Below are 18,818 nucleotides of genomic sequence, written 5' to 3'. Positions count from 1 at the left end.
CAAACGCGAGACCAAGGTATTCAAACTGTCTTACAACGGGGTAAAACTATGTTTCGGCTTCGTATCGAACCATATTCAATTGTTCGTGGCTAGAATTCAGACCTTTCCGTCGCGTTTCCGGACGTATCTTTAGTTGAGAGATATTACACTGTCAAATACTATCGGAGCCACTTTGAAAGCGCTCAAATAGGCGTCAAATAAGATCGGCGGTGTTTGTGGAAAGACAATTGTACCCCTGCATCTTTTTATCATGTTACAGCCACCATTGGGAACCCTTGGTGCTAATGCCGCAACCAGCTAGGGTTCAATGAGGCGTAGAGGTGAATTCTTCTATCAAATTGTTTAAACGGCTACAAGTGATCTAGTAGTTTATAGGAATCTCAAGAGTATTCTGGATTTGTTGGCAAACGAGGTGCGTTTCATGGAAATTATCAACTTCATTAAAATGAATATAAAGTCTGGTTCTTTCTCTTCATTTTGATGTATGTATTACACCACCCTTTGAACTTGTTCAAGTGTATAGCTATAATAGTAAAATATGGTCATGGAACACAAAACCTTAATACATCAAATGCATTTCATAATGATGGGTGATACTGATCTCTTAGGTACCCGAGGACTAACTCATCATTCCCTAAGTCCATCTTCAAACTGGAGCTGCAAATTACTTGATGGGACACTAACCAATAAAAATAAAACGGTCGCTCTTGATTATACAAAGGATTTATTGTGTAGTATTTTATAAGTGAATGACTGATTTGTTCTTATATGGAAACTATCTCCCAAAACAAGGAAAATCTCCAGATGACTAGAGGGTCCTTTCTCATCTGGATCCCTCCAAATTTGCTTTGTTGATCTTTAGCGGAGTAAACACGAAATTGCCAGAAAACATGGCTTCTTTATCTGCAACAAAATATCACCCCATTGTCAAGCACTACATATCAAGCAAGTTGTATTTCAGTAACAAAGAAATACTAATAGGCCAAAAGAACACAGTGAGCATATTCATGTCAACCATACAGAGTGAGCAAGTTCGAAACAAGGTGGTGCAAGGGTCTTATCTCAACTAATGTTTTTGGATCTTCAATAATCATTCTGACTAGAAAGAGCAAGATAACAAAGTTTCATGATGTGAAAATCAAATAATATGAAACAAGACTAAGCATGCAGTATGTCTCTACTTCGATCCTTTTACTGTACAATTTCGGCAAGTTATTCAGGTTGCTGCCTCTATGCATCATAGATTTGGTGCACAGAGAATTCAATCCTGGAAAATGTAAAAAAAATAAAAATAGTACCTGTTAAGGACAGGCAACTAATTTCCCGACGAACATATCTTGCCATTGCCTGCACATACATAAACCTCCATTGAAAAGCATGCATTTACAATATGCTGGAAAATTTACCTCCCACAACCCCCTCCAACAAAGTAAAATAAAATAAAAGAGGAAATAATCAATAATTAAGTATCGGAGACTGGAAGTTGGGTGTCTTACAATACACCCCGATTTTATCGGAGTGGTGAGTAAATGAGGAATTGAAATGTACTTTACTCTGTTCACATTTCTACACCTTGGCGGACAGTACTTAATCAACCAAGGTGGTGTTGTTATGGGAAAATAAACAAAACTTCTGGTTAATCCTTCAAAACTAATATCTCTGTTTAAAACTCATTTGAAAGCTTTGAAAATCTCAGTTTATTCTAAACTAAGAGAATCAAGCATTTTCTCATTTTTCTGGTATTTCCCGAAGTAAATGTTACTACTTCCAATTTTTCAAAAGTAAGAATAAGAGCATGCCTGGACAGTTCGTGATGCAGCCTCATCTGGCTTCGATGAACCATCATCAGAAAAGACATTCCTGAGACACCAAACCAGAATAAAGTGCATCCCATAATTAAGTCGGTAAGGGATTGAGATGTTTGAACTCGGTTAGGGAACACCATCCATTGACTTGACATAGATAAAAAGGGTCAGAAGAGCATACACGAAGTTCGAAAATGATATACCTCCATATGACATTTGGCAGATCATCCAGCCTTGCCTCTGGAAGCACAGCAGCATCATAAGCAACGATATTTCCATAGAATATTCTCTCCAAATCTTTCATCCATTTACTCAGTAGCAAGTTGACCTGGCAATTTAATGGCAAATCAATACCTGCATAGCTGTAAACTCTAACTGTAATAGTGCACCCAAGTAGATCCAGCATAACTGCGGACTCTATCCTCGCATATGATGACAGTACATATCAAACTATTAAATGTCCATGTTAAGACTCCTACATATTGAACACAACAAAAGCTATACATAATTCGAAAATAGTTTCACTTTACATGAAGCGAACCCATATACTCCTACTAGTGTTGACCGTCCAATTTCTTAAAAGACGTAGTTCCTATCCGCCATTCAGAAGACTAAGAAACCAAAATCTAATCACTAAGATAGTCCATATTGAGCGTTCCTGACAAAAATTACATTATAAGAAATAACTACATATCCCTTTGATGTTGATGGTGGATACTAAATAAAATTGCCTACGTATTCTAACCCAGTTTTGATTCAAAGCAACTAAACTTTCTACGCATTCAAGTTCAAGGAGCTAAACATATAAAGTATCACATACCCCAGCCTTAGAGACTCTAAGTTCCACATCATGATTGTAAATCTCGTACACATACTGCCCGAACTCAACACCTTCTTTTCCCTCTTGCTTCAACCGGCGCAAGCACAGCCACATATGGAGTACAAGCAAGGCGTAATTCGTCTTAAACGTCTTCTCCAAATTAAACACTGCACATACACGACAATAATCCAGTTCTCTATTTAGCACCACCTACACAGCCTCTCCTACTCTTAACTCCAGCGAAACGAAAGAGAGAAATAGATCCTGACCTTCGTATATCGCCGGCTTATCAACCTGAGAAACGACTCTCTTATACACCACATTGGCTCCCCGAATGGACTTGCTTTGTTTGCTGTAAAACAACATGAGTTTCAGAAACACACGCATGATCCCCTCGTACTGCGGCTCATCCATCCTCAACGGCGACTCCGGCGGCAAAGCCAGTGAGCACGGCTTGGACCAGAACAGCTTGTCCAAATTCACCTGTTCATCAATTGATTTCACTAAATTCTGAGCACTAGCTGCACTAATCAAATTTCACAAGCTAAAACCCTAACAAACGCAACATAAACCAGATATTGAAATCAAGCACAGGTCTCGTACCGTTGGCTCGGTCGGAGCATCAGGCAGAACGGGAGCCACGGCGGCCTTGGCGTAGCTTCGGCCCGAAACAGCATAGAACTCGCTGCCGTGGCTCAGGCCGCGCCGCGAGAGCTGAGTGAGAGCTCTGCTCCACCTCGGGAGCATTTCTGAGCTCGCTGTAGAAATCTACAGAGACATTTCTTCAAACACAGGCACATGATCAGTATGAGAGTAAATGGAGAAGAGGCCAGTACAAACCTGAGAGTAAAACGACGCAGTTTCGCGCCTAGGTGACGGAGAATTCGTGAGGGCGAAAGGGAAGCTTGAGTTTGAGTGTGCGCAAATCTAACGGCAGGGCCGGCCTAGGTGTGGAAGTCCGGTTAGCCCCATATTTTCTTTTTCTTCTTTTTGTTTTTAAAAAAATTCAAGATTCCGGACTCGGATCTTGGGACCCGTGATCTCACCCGAATGCCCGAACAAGATATAAACAGGGTACAATTGTCATTTCAACTATTTTACGGAACGGATTAGCTCGAGTTTAGCTCGTATTCCGCCATCGCCGGCGCGTTTCCTGGCGTATCTTGGGTACAAATACATTGTATGCTCAAATTCACTTCGAATACACGTCGAATAGTCTTCTCCAGAAACAAATTGGCCGACTACCTTAGATGCTTGCAAAAAGACGATTATACCCCTGAGTTATTTATGTTTGAAAATAGCTCCTGGCCGGTCCAAAACGCAGCGTTTTAATTATGCCCAACCCTACATACCCGTAGATCCAACTCATAACAATGTACACTATGCTAGTGTCAGTAACGTAGTCGATGTTGGTCCAACGCTGGGAAGCCGAAAGCCAAACCATCCAAATTTCAGGGTTTCGGGTTTCAGATTTTCAGGTCACCAATTTGCCGGAGAAGAGGATGTGAGAGATGATTCATGTTATCGGATAAGTGAGTACCGAAATTTTGATTCATACTTCGCTTTTGCTCACAAGGCCAGTTCCCTTTACAGTTCAAGATGAGAAAACAATGCTATGAAGCTATGACGGAAAGAAAACACTTGAGAGCCAACTGATCAACTATAAATCTTACCGAGGCAAGAACTGAGATCAAAACTGGGGACATCGCATCCTATCACTAAGACTTGTATGCTAACTCTAGGAATGGAATACAACATTACACGCGCTCAGCTGCGCCAGATCTTCTCTATCTGTAAATTAGGCCATATGGGCAGGTGATGATGAGAAGTTTTCACCATACATTACGGATTCAGATATACTGCGAGAGGTTTTCACCAGTCATAATGCTCAACTCGTTGAAGATTTCTTGGGCCAGAGATTTAACAGATGGTTCGACATCCTCGAGCAACTCAGAAAAGAAGGGAACTGTTTCGGGAACAAATACCAGATATTCTTCTCTTAGATGCTCCACAAGGTATTTAATAACTTTCAGGCCCAAAATTCTCGCACGAACCATGTCACTGCGTGTTTGCATCAGTACCTGAAGTAATACAAGAATTGTCAAAACATGCAGGGAAACAAGTCTAAAGAAGAAAATCTCAAGTTTGCGAGGTCATTGATTCAACGGTAAATAACCAACCTCATAATACATTAATGTGTGCGATAACAAGAAAAGATGGAATATAAAATCTGCACCAATAAACTATTATGTAGAGAAATATCACCTCATGATTCAAGGGCTTCCATAAAAGATCACTTCCTGCAGTCACAGCCATTTGACCAATACAAACAACCAATATTTCATCAACTTCCTCCACAGACGGAATGTCAGAATGATCCTCTAGAGATAGTGGAGGTTCTATGACAAGCTGGGAAACAATTGGCTTCAGTAGAGCCTGAAAATACATGCAACCTAAATCAGCAACAAAAATTCACCCCACTATAAACGTTACGATATTACAACATTCCAGCAAATAGAAAATAGTGGCAAATGATACTTGGTTCTCCATTCAATGTCAGTTTAGGGTAGATGATGAGAGAGCAAAAAAATATCATTAGAGACACATAGTTTGGGGGCTGCTCTCTGCATCATGAATGAAGAGAGATGACAATCTGGGAAAGAAGAGAAAAGGAAAAATACACCAGTTCACATGTCATATAAAGAGAAGAAAAGAAATCAAAAAGAGAAAAGGTAAAAAAAATGACATTCAAGGACTTTTCCACACAAAAATGAGAAAACGACAGATCTGTCTCACTTTTCTCTTAACGCCTGGCTTACATCGCCAAAGGTTGGGGACAACAAATGTAAATAAGAAAATTCACATAATTAATTTTGAAGTATAAAATATGCCAGAACATGAAGGATGACTAACCTGAAAATTGGAAGAATCAAGAAACTTCACACTTCCCGTATCATAGAGAAAACATTTATGTAACGATGATAGGACCAACGCTCTTAGATGCCAGTTCCCAAGAAACATGCTGTTATAAGATTCCTGAATCTTGGCCTTCTTCTTTTGTGTAGAACCAGAAGGCTTTGCATCCCCAGCAACAGTAAGATAATGTACACAATTCTCCAGCAAGTATTTGAAATAAGGAACAAAAAGAGACCTGCAGATCAAAGAAATGTCACTTGACCATATGGAACACAAACTGAGATGAGATATCATTTTCACCCAAGTATAAGAACACCACCTACCATGAGGGTAATTAAAAGATGGAGAAAATACTAATAGAGTTTGCCCCATGTAAGTGCAATTTAGCAGCACGTAGAGATTAATAAGCAACCACTAAGTAAATGCAGCAACAAATTTCAATCCAAAAGGTATGCACAAGTGTACGCTGCAGCAACCTACACTTAGTATCATCATGGTTCTAAAAATTGGTCTGGGCGCTCGCCTAGGCGCTAGGTGCAGGCAATCCGATTCGATTTTAGGCTGTGCGGATGTCTAGGCGTTTTTAGCAAAAACCCGCCTAGGCAGGTTCTGGGCGGGTCCTAAGCGGGGTCTAGGCGTTTTCTGGGCTTGTTCTGGGCGGATCTGTGCGGGTCTGGGCGGGTTCTAGGCGGATTTTGGGCAGTTTATCTATATTTTCACTTTTTTTTCCTAACTATATATATGACAGTGAGTTCATGACACCGTGTGCTACTGTGCCTTGCTTTGAATCCTTTTGGTTAACTATATAATATATATGTATATGAGTTTGTTTGAATCCATTTGGTTAACTGTATATATATGACCGGGTGCATTGCTTAATTGTATTTACTTTTTATATTTACTAAAACAAACTCATTGTTGTTGAAGTGTTAAACATTTGATTTCATATATATTTTGAGTATTTATCTTATTTATAACCATTAAAATACTTGTTTATAATGTTATTCTAATTTGTATATGCTATAAATTAAATAAAAAAAATTAAAAGATACAAACCGCCTAGTCCCCGGCAATCGCCCCGACTGGCGCCTAACGTTTTTTAGAACCTTGAGTATCATATACTTTTATCTAACTACCAAATCCATTTAACAACATTTATAATCCACAACCAAATATTTTTAGATCACAGCGATAAGAACCAGTAAAAAAATACAAAGCAAGGTTATCAAATCATTTCAGGACAAAATAAGAAACACTATGATTTCTCTAAACACTGAGCATAAAGAGTATGAACTGGCTCACCTATGGTTTTCCGCAAGTGTATTTACTAGGCCATAGAAAGATATAGCCCTGGGTATACATCCAGAAGATGAATTATCTTCCACGTCTGAGTTTGCCCAATCAATACTCCTAATGAAAAGAGGTCTAAACATTGTCTCAGTGAGCTTCATAGTGAGAGACATCATTGCAGTGAATACCATTTTCTCCACATCAGCAATTCTTCGAACGGAAGCTGGATGTTGACGGCGTAGATCAAGAGCAATTAAGCACCGTTCAAAAATCTTAGCATGATAACCACCAACAGATGACCTATCCATTCTTTCAATCATATTGGCCAGCATTTCAAAATAAATGATTATGCTGGAATCCCCAGACTCCACTGTGCTAGAGTATATGTTCAACAAGGGTGGTAGAGCAAGTCGAACCTGGACAACAAGAAACAGAGTTAACGCAAAGGAAAATGCAAAAGGAGAGAAAATAATAAAAAATTGACAGTCAAGTACAAAGAATAAGAACATAGTAGAAGTCCTTACCGTGATGTTCTCAGTTATGAGTTTCCGTACTGAATCAGCTCGCATTTTCAGCTTCTGATCAGACCCTAATGCATAATCAAGATCAAGCACCATAACTCTTGTAATATCTTCAAGATACGGGCTCAAGAACTGCCCTAGCTTAACCACAATAGCCTCCAAAGTAATAAGAATAGACAAAATAAGAGATTCCTGTGGTTTTTGCAACACAATGGGCCTGCTACCACCAGTGGATATGGCTTTAGCATGTGAGGACACAAGGACTTCACGAGAAATCTTAATCAAACTATCCATTATGTGAGGAAGTTCAGAGAGTGCCTTCGGTCCAAGCACATTGATCAAAGCACCAGTTGCTTTAAGGCAGCTAGATGACACTGCTGAATCATGCATACTGATACCTTTTGTAACAGATGGTAGACACTCGCTGAAGATGGAAGAATTAGAAGGGAACCTCTGGGCTAGAACCTCTAGGGCCAAAGCTGCTGCCACTTTCAAGGAGACTTCCATATCCTCAGAAGAATCATCAATTAAGTGAACAATTTTAAGGCACATAACTCGTAACGATCCAAGAGAAATCTCATCAAGATGATTCCAACGAAGACTAGAGATTTTATTAAACTTAAGCTTTGCTTTGGCTGTGTCAATATTCCTAATGGTTTCACACAAGAGTCCAAGTGCCTGCACAAAATATTAAATTATTACAAAAATTACTGCCAAAAGAAAAAAAGGGGGATTTGTCTATTCAGTCCAAAAAATAGGGGGGGGGGGCACACATCTGCCTCAAAGAATTTCCTATCTTATCAAAAGGTTATTACAGCCTACAGTCCTACGCTTATAAATAGGGGGGGGGATGCACATCAGACCCTTCAGCTCATCAAAAAATTTATATCATATTGTGACCAGAGTTTGGTCATCTCACTTGACAATATAAGGTCTACTTGCTTCTCCTCATTAATCAACTAAGGGAAAATGGTTTCACAATATCTATAATTTTACACAAAACAAAAGGTTTGTTCAACTGATAAAATGAGTAGAATTTTAAATGCAATAACTACCTTCTTTTCCACATTTCCATCACTGACGCTAAGCAACTTAGTTATGCCATCAAAGAGTGTTGAAGGGTTCATGAACCCGGTAATAGTCCTCAATACAGCATGCATACACTCCTTCAAATCTTTCCTAATGACATGGATATTTTTTTCCTTCTTTCTCGCATCTACAAGTTCCTGGAGAGAGACAACCTGCTCCATAAGTTCTCCCAACGTGGCCTGCAAAATTAAAGCAGCAATCAGAAGTTATCACTGACACAAAAGAAAAGGTAAAGCAATAAAGTAAAAAATAAAGGAATTTCATTTCATTTCTTATATAATTTACTTTACATTGTTCACCTAAAACATTCTATTCCATAAACCAATAGTTGTTCATAAGAACCTGTACTCCTTATTCCTCAATGTCAGCATCGCATATTTACATATTTTCAGTACAGGCCTGTTACTAAAAGAGACATTTTGGGTTGATATAGAATGCAAGCACCATTTTTCACGTAACAATTAACCCAAACAACTACCTTAAATAAACTCACGACCGAAAAGAGTAACGATACAAAATACAAATGCTATCAAATGGCTCAATAACTTGGTTTTGTGATTTTCAAGGAATAAGACAAATGAACATTATACGATTTGTTCAAAATCTACCTGAATTTTGTCTGACTCTTCCCCGGATGCCATCTTGAGTGCAAACTCTGGATCTTGCAGCTTATGCAAGATGAACCGCATTGCAATTAGCAATTCTCTAAACACATCTTGACCGCTTCCTATTTGTTTGAGCAGCACAACAAGAGGGGGAAGCCATATAATACATGAATACTGCTCACATATTTGAAGCCCCAGGGAATACTCCCATTCTCTCTGTAAAGAGGTTGTCAAGCTATCTGAAGCATGCACATTATCAAAGCAAGATAACCCTTTCCTTGAAATTAGTGAGCGGAAAAGAAGAACAAGTAATGACGCCAAGCTATTTGACTCTCCCATAGTTCTGTATACAAACACGTTCATATTAGCATACGAATAGAAGATACAAGTTTGCGAACTTTAAGCCGATATTACCTCAGTAGGTACACAGCAATTGATAGCCTTCTAAACTCCGCAACTTCAGGCAGTACATTGACAAAAATCTGAAGGACAAACACAGTTGAATCACAACTCAGTTCACAAACAAGTACGCTGATTGCGCAGCAGGGGCAGAAAAGATGTGAGAATAAATTACCTGGAGCAGTCTGTCATTGCTGCCTGTCCCAGAGAGCCAACAAGGAATTACTGTAGATAAAAGATCTTCAAACACACGCTGTGAATGGCTGTCAATCTACAAAATCCAGATTCATAGATGAATTTTAAAATCAGAAGAGCGGACGTAAATCCAGGAGAAAATATTCCAGACACAATGCCTTTGCATGATAGGAAAAAAGGAAAGGCAAAATAAAAAAGTTCTAGCAGACCTGTGTGACTGCTGACTCTCCAATAACAGCAAAAATGTCCAGCATATGCTCCAAAACTTTTTCAGGAACGATCTTTGTGATAGAGGAAATCAGTGAAAAAACATGGTTGCGAGTAACTCCATCCTTTGCAGAATGGGCACACTCAACCAAAAGTTTGACATTAATCTCATTTACCATGTTGTCCTGTCACGAAAATCAAGAGTACTAGCTTAAGAAACACATAGATGAACACTTAAAACCACCAAAACTCATGTGAACTCAAAATAACACATTCAAATTCCCAGATTAAGCAAACACACCTCCACTGGAATAGAACTTATGAGTGAAGAACTGATATCTTCTAAGATTATCAGCAGTGTCTGCTGTATGTAAGTTACTGTTTCAGATGTGTTAAACTGGTCCTGTACCCACTCATCAGAAAATGTTTTGTAAAGAAGCTTAAACAATGGGCCCAATAGAGAGTTCCTGCAACGGAAGTTGATAACAATTAGTATAAAATTAAACCCAAGCCACACTTTTAACCGTGAGTGGGAGTTCGAGAAAGTACCAACCTCTTCTCTATGTCTTTCTTGAATAATATAATATCAAGCAGGGAACCAAGTAAAAAGAATGCATTTTCTCTGTCACATATCACATCATTAGACGGAGTGGACTTCTGACTTTTCATTTTCTTTGTTCTCTGCACTGAACGACTTGCACAAGCCCCATCTTTGACTATGTGATCAAGAGTGTGGATGATAGTGGAGCAAGTAATCTGATAAATTCAAAGGTATCCAGATGAGTTACCTCCGTATTGGTATATAAATAAAAATAACCCAAATAAAGAAAGTCATCGTAATCACATTATCATAGTCTATATATATATATATATATATAAAACCTCAATGCGATAGCTAGTATGCCAAGCAAAATAAACAGAATCCAACAACAAATAATTATAGTGGAGAGAAGACAAAACCTGTAAATGCTGCAAGGCTGCTCTACTTGCATTTTGTATGTCCCCATTTGAGTTGTGAAATGCAGTTACCAGTTTACGGAACAGAAGCTCCTGCACGATACAAGAAAATAAAGAAGTTTTATCACACTTATCCCTACCAACTTCCATTTCCAACAAATTGATACGATCAAATAATTGTATATTTTCCATCATGCTCCAACTTCACATAAACTCATTGCCAAGAAAGGCTTGGTGGTATAGCTTACAAGCAGCACATGCATAGTTTCAAGAACTGAAAGAAAACTAACCTGAAGTTCTGGCTTCAGTCCACTGTAAATTTGGCTGTTAAGGTTTTGCAGGACAGAAATACAAGGCTGTACAGTGGAAGCGTTTTCTGGAGCCAAACCATCCAACTGAAATAGCAATTGGCAGAGTAAATAATGCATGCAGATATGAGAAGTTAGATATATCTACAACCAGAATGAAATTGCAAATTCCAGATAGCTTCTTACTTGCAAAGCCTCCAATAAATGGTCATCAGACACATGTCCGTCTGATGAAGAAGGCACTGCACAGCACTGAGACGGACAGAAGCAGATTCTCATTAGAGTAAAAATGCCTAAATAAAAGAAAGTTTAGCAGCCATTGAGGGAGATCTCTCAACTTACTTCCAGTAGAAGGCATAATATCTGAACTTCCACTTTTGACAAACATTGACTTGATATAACCATGTTACGGCTGCGTCTTCCCAAGAGATGAGACAAATATGACTTCACTTCTTTATGATGTGTAATGGCATTGCCAATTCCTCTAAGCAAAGAAAGAATAGCAAGCTGCAAAAACATTACAACACCATATTTAAGAAATCCCTACTCATGATAATTTTGAAGGCATTACGCCAGATAATATCACAATAACCGCCTTGAACAGAAAAGGCAGGATTCATAAAGAACCAGAACATAAATAAGATACCTTCGCATAATCAGGCAGTTTCATGGCAGAATTCAACATGAAAGTAAGAATCTCTTCTCTTGTGGATTGATCAAACCTATAGAAAGTTGAGACCAGTTACTAACAGGCCAATGTAGATTGTTGTAATCAAAACTAAATACTAGACTGGTAAACACCTGATTGACATGAACAGAAAAATACTGTCAAACCATGCTTTTGCAACCAGGTTAAGAGTTAAAAAAATTCTTATGTCAGGGAGATCCTAGAGCAGCTGATAGCAAAAATTTCAAAGAGGACAGTAGTTCACCTTATTTCCATATTCTTTGGTCCTAAGAAGCTCTGGAAGGACGGGCTAAGCAAAGAGGCCAAGAGAGAAGGAAGCAAGTTCCTGTCTGATAGGATTAGCCTTTTCTGCTGGACAACCAAGTCCAGCAGCTTATCAAGATGATTAATCCGAAATGCACGGTTTCCTGTCATTCATAACTCAGTATTTCAATATGAAAACATAATCGGAAACAGGCAGGAAATATTTCTAAGCAAAGTAAATACCATTTTTCTTGCTCAACGAGTCAACATGAAATGAAAAGGTGTGTAAAGCCTCGATACAATTCATGGCAACATTTCTTATTTCCTGAAAGGCAAACAATTTAAGAATAAATTACCATACTAACACATCACATTTACTGAAACCACAAGCAAATAACAGTGATAATCAACCCATTTGATACAAAAAGATGCCAAGTGCATACAAATTAAACTAGTTAACCATGGAGAAAGGCGAAAGAGGAAAATTGCCAGGGTACCTGGTTACTATTAGCCAGTGGAACAAGAAGAGATGGAAACTCTGCAAGAAATTGAATTGCCATTCTAACTTCAGATTGAAGGCAGAGATAGGAAAAACATTGGAGACTCTCAACCTGGACTGCAAGAGGAATATCTGAAAAATGAAGAGTTAACATGTCAATGCAATCATTCAAAAAAAATCAACATGTTAATCAACTATTTAATTCACAGAAGACTGAAATGTAACAAACATCAAGATTATAACAATATTCAGCACCGACCACCTGAGAAATTGTGATTGAGATTGAGTTTCAAATATATATATATGTGTATATATATATATATATATATATATATAGAGAGAGAGAGAGAGAGAGAGATTCTGCATCATGAGAAAACAATGTCTAAACAGTTTGAATGACTAAATTGAAACTCTAAAACTACACCAATGTCTAAATCAAACCTCTAGAACAGTTCGAATATTAAAAGCCGACATTCCAAACAACACTTTTGGCCCAAGTAGGAAAAAACCGATGTCTAGGTTGTACCAAAATTTCAAATAACTAAATACAACCAATTAACAAGATACAAAAAATTATTTGCAAGTGATGTACAGATTGTACTTGGATAAAGTCATTTCGGAAAGCTGAGACAATAAGAATCTAACACGAAGAGGGGTTCCGATTTTGGAGGGGACTAACCGACCTAGAGAGTTTTGTATGAACTACATTATAGGTTCATTTCATTGGAAGGCTGCTTTATTCTACAGCAAAATAAGTCATATAATATATTTGTCAAGGGGATGCGCACCTTCTTCTGTGAAAAACTTGGCAAGGAAAGAAATAGCAGAAATCTTGGTCTTTGTGACAAGGTAATGACGGTGTTCCTTGAAAATGTTCTTAAACTGACAGCATGAGAAAAAGGCAAACAATTCCCTCAGCCAGCTAACCCACTTCTCATCACCATCCTGCAATAATTTTAAATAAAGCATCTATTATAAATACAAACATAAGTGATACAGAGTATTGTAGTCCTAAAAAACAATTCCAGAAGGAATTACTAACCAATGGGACATCTGCAGGCATCGCAGATAGATATGCCTCCGTCAACCTCCAAAAGATAGAGACTAAAATATGTGCATTTAATGCTTTCAAATTGGAATCTAGGTTATTGAGATATCTGCTGCAATCCCAATTCAGCATATCTGTTTTGAACTACAAAAGACAACAGAGAAGGGGAAAAACATCGTCATCAGTATCAAGGTAAAGTTGAGGAGTTTAAGCAATTTGGTTCAGCAATAGGAATCTATCAACGAAAATTGTTTCGCATACCTCTGCTATAGAGAAATCACCCGTAGACTCAAATGATTCCCATTCTGACTTCAACGCAGGAAATAACACTTCAAAAAGTTCCAAAGATTCAGCAGATTCTGCCACATATACGAACTGTGAGGCCCAAATATAACAATGTGAAACGAATGGAAGAAGCACAATCACTGAAGGTCTCGTAAAGTTGAAAGACAATTATAAGAAGAAACAAAGATGCATGAAACAGAGATACACCTCAAATACAAACTACTGTGAGCTCCAAATAAAACAAAGGAAAGCAACAGAAGAAGTACAATCACTGAAGGTCTCGTAAAACTTTGAAAGACAGTTTCACAGAAGAAAAGATGCATGATTATGTCAAGCAGAAAAGTACAAAAGGTACAAGATCACAATTCAATGGAATACAATATACAAGTTATGGGTCGAAGATCAAAAGTCATCAGAAGGGTCACCGAGAAACCCTTGCAGTACAAATAGAGATATACCCTTTTCAATCAAAATTGTCTGCATCATCACCAGAAAGAAGTGTGTCTTTGAAAGCTCAAAGTCATTAGAACTCTGAACAAGCCAAGGCATAATGTTTCCAGGTTGCAACAAGAATCTGCTCGCCAAACTAGTAATGGTGGCCATGTTAATGGAGGACAAGCTTCCTGTTTGCAATGTCTATACAGAATCACAACTTCAGAATTACTCATTTTGCATGAAAAAATAATAATAACAACAGTAGCAAGTGGTTAAAAGTAACAAATCTGAACCAAGCAACAAATCTGAACCAAGCAACAAATCAAATGAACGGCCCACACTCACTAACAGATAAAGAGAAGAAGAAATATAGATATGAGCAGCCTAGATTAAAACTGATGACTTACTTGTTCCGTATTGCCTGCAGCAGCAAGATTCTCAAATAGTGGCCATTTTACTGCCTTAGCTAATTCCAATGCTTTCAAATTTAACCTCTGTGTCTGTAAACCATGAAACATAATTCTTTCAATACAAAAGCTCAAGTTGTTGAACAGACAGGATACCAACTTTAGAAAGAGTCACACAACTGAGAATGCTTTGAGGACTAACCTTAGGTAAAACGAGGAGCAAAGGAAATATTATAGCAGCTAGTTTATTGCAACAATCAACGTTCTCATGGACGACAGCAACAACATTATTCAGGCACAAAATAGCAACATCACATGCTAGGCTGTTATTCTCGAACGAACCTGCTGGAGAAAAGAGTAAGGAATAGGCACAGGCACTATAAAGCAAGGAAACCAGTAATGCCTTATCGAACCAAAATGTACAGTTACTCACTTGTCAAAAGACCAATGCATCTTCTAAGCAGATTATCCAATACTTGAGTAAGATCAGATGGGTTCAATAAAGTGGACAATCTGTCTAACGACAAAGCTGCTCTGACAACCGTAAGATCATTATCCTGAAGCTGTCGCAATATGCCATCTTGGATGATTACAAGACTCTGTCCAAAGAAAAGGTGTATAAGAGCAGGATGATTTGGAGCCTCTGATATATAGGTAAGATCTTATGCCCATCAGAAATTTAGACCACACTTAAATAATCATAAAATGGTACCTGCGAATTTGTACCCTTGGCTTCCAGAAGACCTGATGTCTTCATTTCAGAAAGTGTACGTCGACGAACATCAGCCTACGCCACATTAAAAATGCAGAATGCTCAACCTCATTGACAAAAATGATTCCAAAATTTACTGATGCATATACAGTAATTTGTTGATAAAAAATCATTAGCTATTAACAATGTATACCTCTGGATGATGCAACCTAAACCAAAAGTTTGATTCCGAGCAAGCTAATGACCTATCAAAATTCCCATCCAACATCTTACGTAGGGCTTCATGTACAGAACCCCGTTTCTTAGATTGCACATTCTTTTCCTGAAAATGTTAGTGATTAGAATAACCTGAACAAGAATGAAAGCATGCCTGTACACAAATACACAGCAGAAGAGTGGATGGGCAAAATACCAAAAAGTTGTGAGCCGCTCCATGCAGTTCAGATGGATATCTTCTAAAAACGAGTAGAACTTTCTCTTCCCAGCTTCCTACAGGGCAACCCAAAACACAATGAAATTCATAGCAAGCATGGTAGTAGTTGTGGAAAGAACACATGTTTACCGAACTCTAGAGACAAAGCATGCCTAGAACTGCAGAGAACATAAATCATCAGGCCATGCATACAAAGCAAAAAATGACTTATAAGAACATACCTGATGAAAATAGTGCTGAATTTTCAATGTCCTTTGACCTTTGCAAGCAGGAAGATATGACCTTTGGAACTATAAGATGAACGAAACTCTTGGAAGGAACTGTATCTAATATGGAGATCAACGCAAGCTGGCAGGATTCATTAGACGAACTGCAATAACAACATATGTTTGACTGAAACAGGCAAAAACAAGATATGTCCAGAAGAAGCAAGTGAATATCAAAATTGGCTTCTCACCTATATTCAACAAGAGAATCCAAAATCACAGAAAGAAATCTATCAATTTTGAACTTGTTGAAGAGTCCCGAAAGTATGCCGGCAAAGTCCCTTCACGTGAAAGCAGAAAGCACAGTTACTAAACATGAACTAATGGGCAAAGACGCGTGATCTGAAGCTGTTCAGACGATTAATGTGACCAAGATTTTTACCTAATGCCAATCAAACTCTCCAGAGCCTTCATGGGAAAATTCTCCACAACTTGCAACTGTAACAGATAAATTCTCAAGTAAATTACAGGTTCAGGGCAGCTGGGTGATTATTTACAAAGAATTTTTTAGTTCTTTTCCATCTTTTTTTTTTGTAGAAAAAAAAAACAGATTTTTGCAGACAGTGGACAAGGCGTCCAGAGAACAGAGATCCAGTGGGAACAAAAAACAAAATCAATAGAACCCATTACTTCCATCAACTGCAATCAAATAGAAAAGATGCTCTGGTAAAGTTTCAGATTCAGGGGAAGCAGTACAAAAATTCAAATGCATGTTGAATATCTTATAAATTAACTGCATACAAGAACAAAGAAGTACCTGAACAAGGTTGATCAAAGTCATAAGTGATAAGCGAAAAAGCTGAAGATCAGCCGACTCTTTTGCATCCTCCTCCGCAACTTTGGCAATCAATAAAATCAATCCCTTGACAAGTGCGGGAGATATTGTAACTTTACTTGCAAGCATACCAACAATCATCATAGCACCAGCCTGCCAAAAGCATATAATTTTCACAGAGTTACCCACATAACCAAATAACATAAGGAAGAACTATATATGTGTGTGTATAATCCTCAGAAAAGTTCCCATCATTCAGATACTAGTATGTGTGTGTGTCCTACTGTATTAGATGTTATAACATTAGTGTCCTAAGCATGTTTATCTTCTTTTTACAGTTGTAATGCACACATAATAGAACTGAAATGTAGTTGGAATGGAATTGAATTTTTTTTGACGTAGTATTTATAAAGTTTAATTTATGGTTACCAAAGCTAAAAACAAATATAAAAAAATTAATAGATGGTAAAAGAGAAACTTGAAAATATAAGCTTAAAATTGTCGTTGAGGCTAACCTTGTTTTCTGAATGTCCATCCGTGCCAACCTCAAGTACAGAATGAACAAGTGAATAGATTCTTTTCACAACATGACTTTCAACAGAAGCAACGGAACCCAAAACCTCAACGACAACTGCCGTGCAAAATCTGATCACGGGCTTTGAAGGGCGATACTTCTTTGACGGGGATGCCTATAACAAAACATTCAATTAAGTGACACCATAACAATAAACTAATCAAAAAACCAAGCGAACCTTCAAGCACTCACATAGTCAAATATAGCCTCCAACACCCCCATGTCACGTATGCATTGCTGCACTATAACATTTCTGGGCGGAGCTGCACCAGAAGCTTTCACACCCTCAAGAAATTTCCACTTACTATTTCTAAACACATAACGAAACACCAAATCAGAATCCACTAACTTTTGTAAACTGAAATACACCACAGAAAATGTACACAATACAGTAGACTAACCCGAAGTTGATTAACTGAACGATTTTAACAAACGCGTGGGTCTCATGGTACGGCAGGGCACACAGAACCAGTTCGTCAATGTTGTACACATAAATCCTGGAAAATACACACCACATTATAATGCATATCATACGAAATTGTACCAATGCATACACTAAACAAATGAAACGATCACTCACTTGTATCTCCTAATCAAGTACTCGAGAGTCTTGAGCGACGATGGGAGCTCGAAATGCCCCGAAAGCAATCTCAAGAACTTACTAATCGAAGCGTCGATGCGTTTGTTCTCCTCTTTCACCATCAACTCCCTATCCAATTCCTTGCTCTGGTAGCTGAACAGGTCATTCTTAAAGTTCCGGAACCGCTCGTCGGCGCTAACGAGAAGCTCCAGGCCTGAAATTACAGTGCAGAGGTTAATAATTGAGCTCTAAATTGGTAAAAGTTTGTGAGAGAGAGAGAGAGAGAGAGAGACTGACCTTGGAGTCCGACGGCGAAGATGGTGTCGACGTCGATATCGGCGGCCTGTTTGGGGTCGAAGAGGATGGAAGGGCGAGTGAAGGGCCTCTTCTGCGACGGGTCTTGGTCGACTTGTATCAGCGATTTCAGGACTTTCAACTGGGAAGCAATTGAGGTCGCCATGGATGAGAATCAGTGGAGTTTGAGTGTTGGATTGGTTGGTTAGAGCCCGGTGCAGGAGGCTCAGGCGTCGGTTAGGGTTTTGATTTCGGGGCTCTCAGTAGCCGCGCCACTCTGCAAGGTTTAGGGTTTATGGTTTTTGTTTTTATAGTTTGGGGGAGGGTGGTGGCGGTTAAGAAGGTTTTACTTTTTAACTTGAAGACTTAAACGACATGTCGTTGATTAATCATCTCCAGATGGAGACATGGGTGTGTTCACTGTATGGTTGGGGTGTGTTGATGCATGGTTTTATAGCCTTGACTCG

At 38.5% G+C, this 18,818-nt stretch overlaps 2 protein-coding genes across 4 annotated transcripts; both read right to left on the bottom strand.

The window, feature by feature from the left end:
• Positions 1-658: 658 nt before the first annotated feature.
• LOC126803051 (uncharacterized) lies at positions 659-3,516 on the bottom strand. Of its 2 annotated transcripts, none has more exons than XM_050530801.1 (8): positions 3,466-3,516; positions 3,229-3,383; positions 2,895-3,108; positions 2,626-2,792; positions 2,009-2,133; positions 1,800-1,860; positions 1,299-1,347; positions 659-903 (listed from the first exon to the last, which is right to left on the bottom strand). In XM_050530801.1, exons 2-8 carry the CDS (start codon positions 3,370-3,372, stop codon positions 824-826), a joined length of 840 nt encoding a protein of 279 aa, XP_050386758.1. In that variant the 5' UTR covers positions 3,373-3,383; positions 3,466-3,516; the 3' UTR covers positions 659-823. The 2 variants fall into 2 exon arrangements, with proteins under 2 accessions (XP_050386758.1, XP_050386757.1); XM_050530800.1 differs by having other exon boundaries at positions 3,229-3,393; positions 3,466-3,511.
• A 644-nt stretch (positions 3,517-4,160) lies between these two features.
• On the bottom strand, positions 4,161-18,625 carry LOC126803047 (uncharacterized protein At3g06530). Of its 2 annotated transcripts, none has more exons than XM_050530794.1 (39): positions 18,355-18,625; positions 18,058-18,271; positions 17,879-17,974; positions 17,670-17,787; positions 17,419-17,592; positions 16,886-17,056; positions 16,511-16,566; positions 16,320-16,409; positions 16,084-16,232; positions 15,842-15,918; positions 15,623-15,751; positions 15,430-15,504; positions 15,151-15,316; positions 14,920-15,062; positions 14,718-14,810; positions 14,334-14,511; positions 13,852-13,949; positions 13,585-13,734; positions 13,331-13,487; positions 12,541-12,674; positions 12,287-12,368; positions 12,045-12,207; positions 11,759-11,834; positions 11,455-11,619; positions 11,299-11,364; positions 11,095-11,199; positions 10,808-10,897; positions 10,401-10,603; positions 10,149-10,314; positions 9,850-10,032; positions 9,621-9,716; positions 9,461-9,528; positions 9,050-9,389; positions 8,408-8,620; positions 7,356-8,030; positions 6,844-7,247; positions 5,539-5,776; positions 4,891-5,061; positions 4,161-4,706 (listed from the first exon to the last, which is right to left on the bottom strand). In XM_050530794.1, the coding sequence occupies exons 1-39, from the start codon at positions 18,515-18,517 to the stop codon at positions 4,476-4,478; spliced, it is 6,366 nt and encodes a 2,121-aa protein (XP_050386751.1). In that variant the 5' UTR covers positions 18,518-18,625; the 3' UTR covers positions 4,161-4,475. The 2 variants fall into 2 exon arrangements, with proteins under 2 accessions (XP_050386751.1, XP_050386752.1); XM_050530795.1 differs by having other exon boundaries at positions 14,920-15,059.
• Positions 18,626-18,818: the final 193 nt, after the last annotated feature.

The sequence above is a fragment of the Argentina anserina genome, chromosome 7, assembly GCF_933775445.1.
Source record: "Argentina anserina chromosome 7, drPotAnse1.1, whole genome shotgun sequence".
NCBI classification, from domain to species: Eukaryota; Viridiplantae; Streptophyta; class Magnoliopsida; order Rosales; family Rosaceae; genus Argentina; species Argentina anserina.
This window is presented reverse-complemented; position numbering and strand designations above follow the sequence as displayed.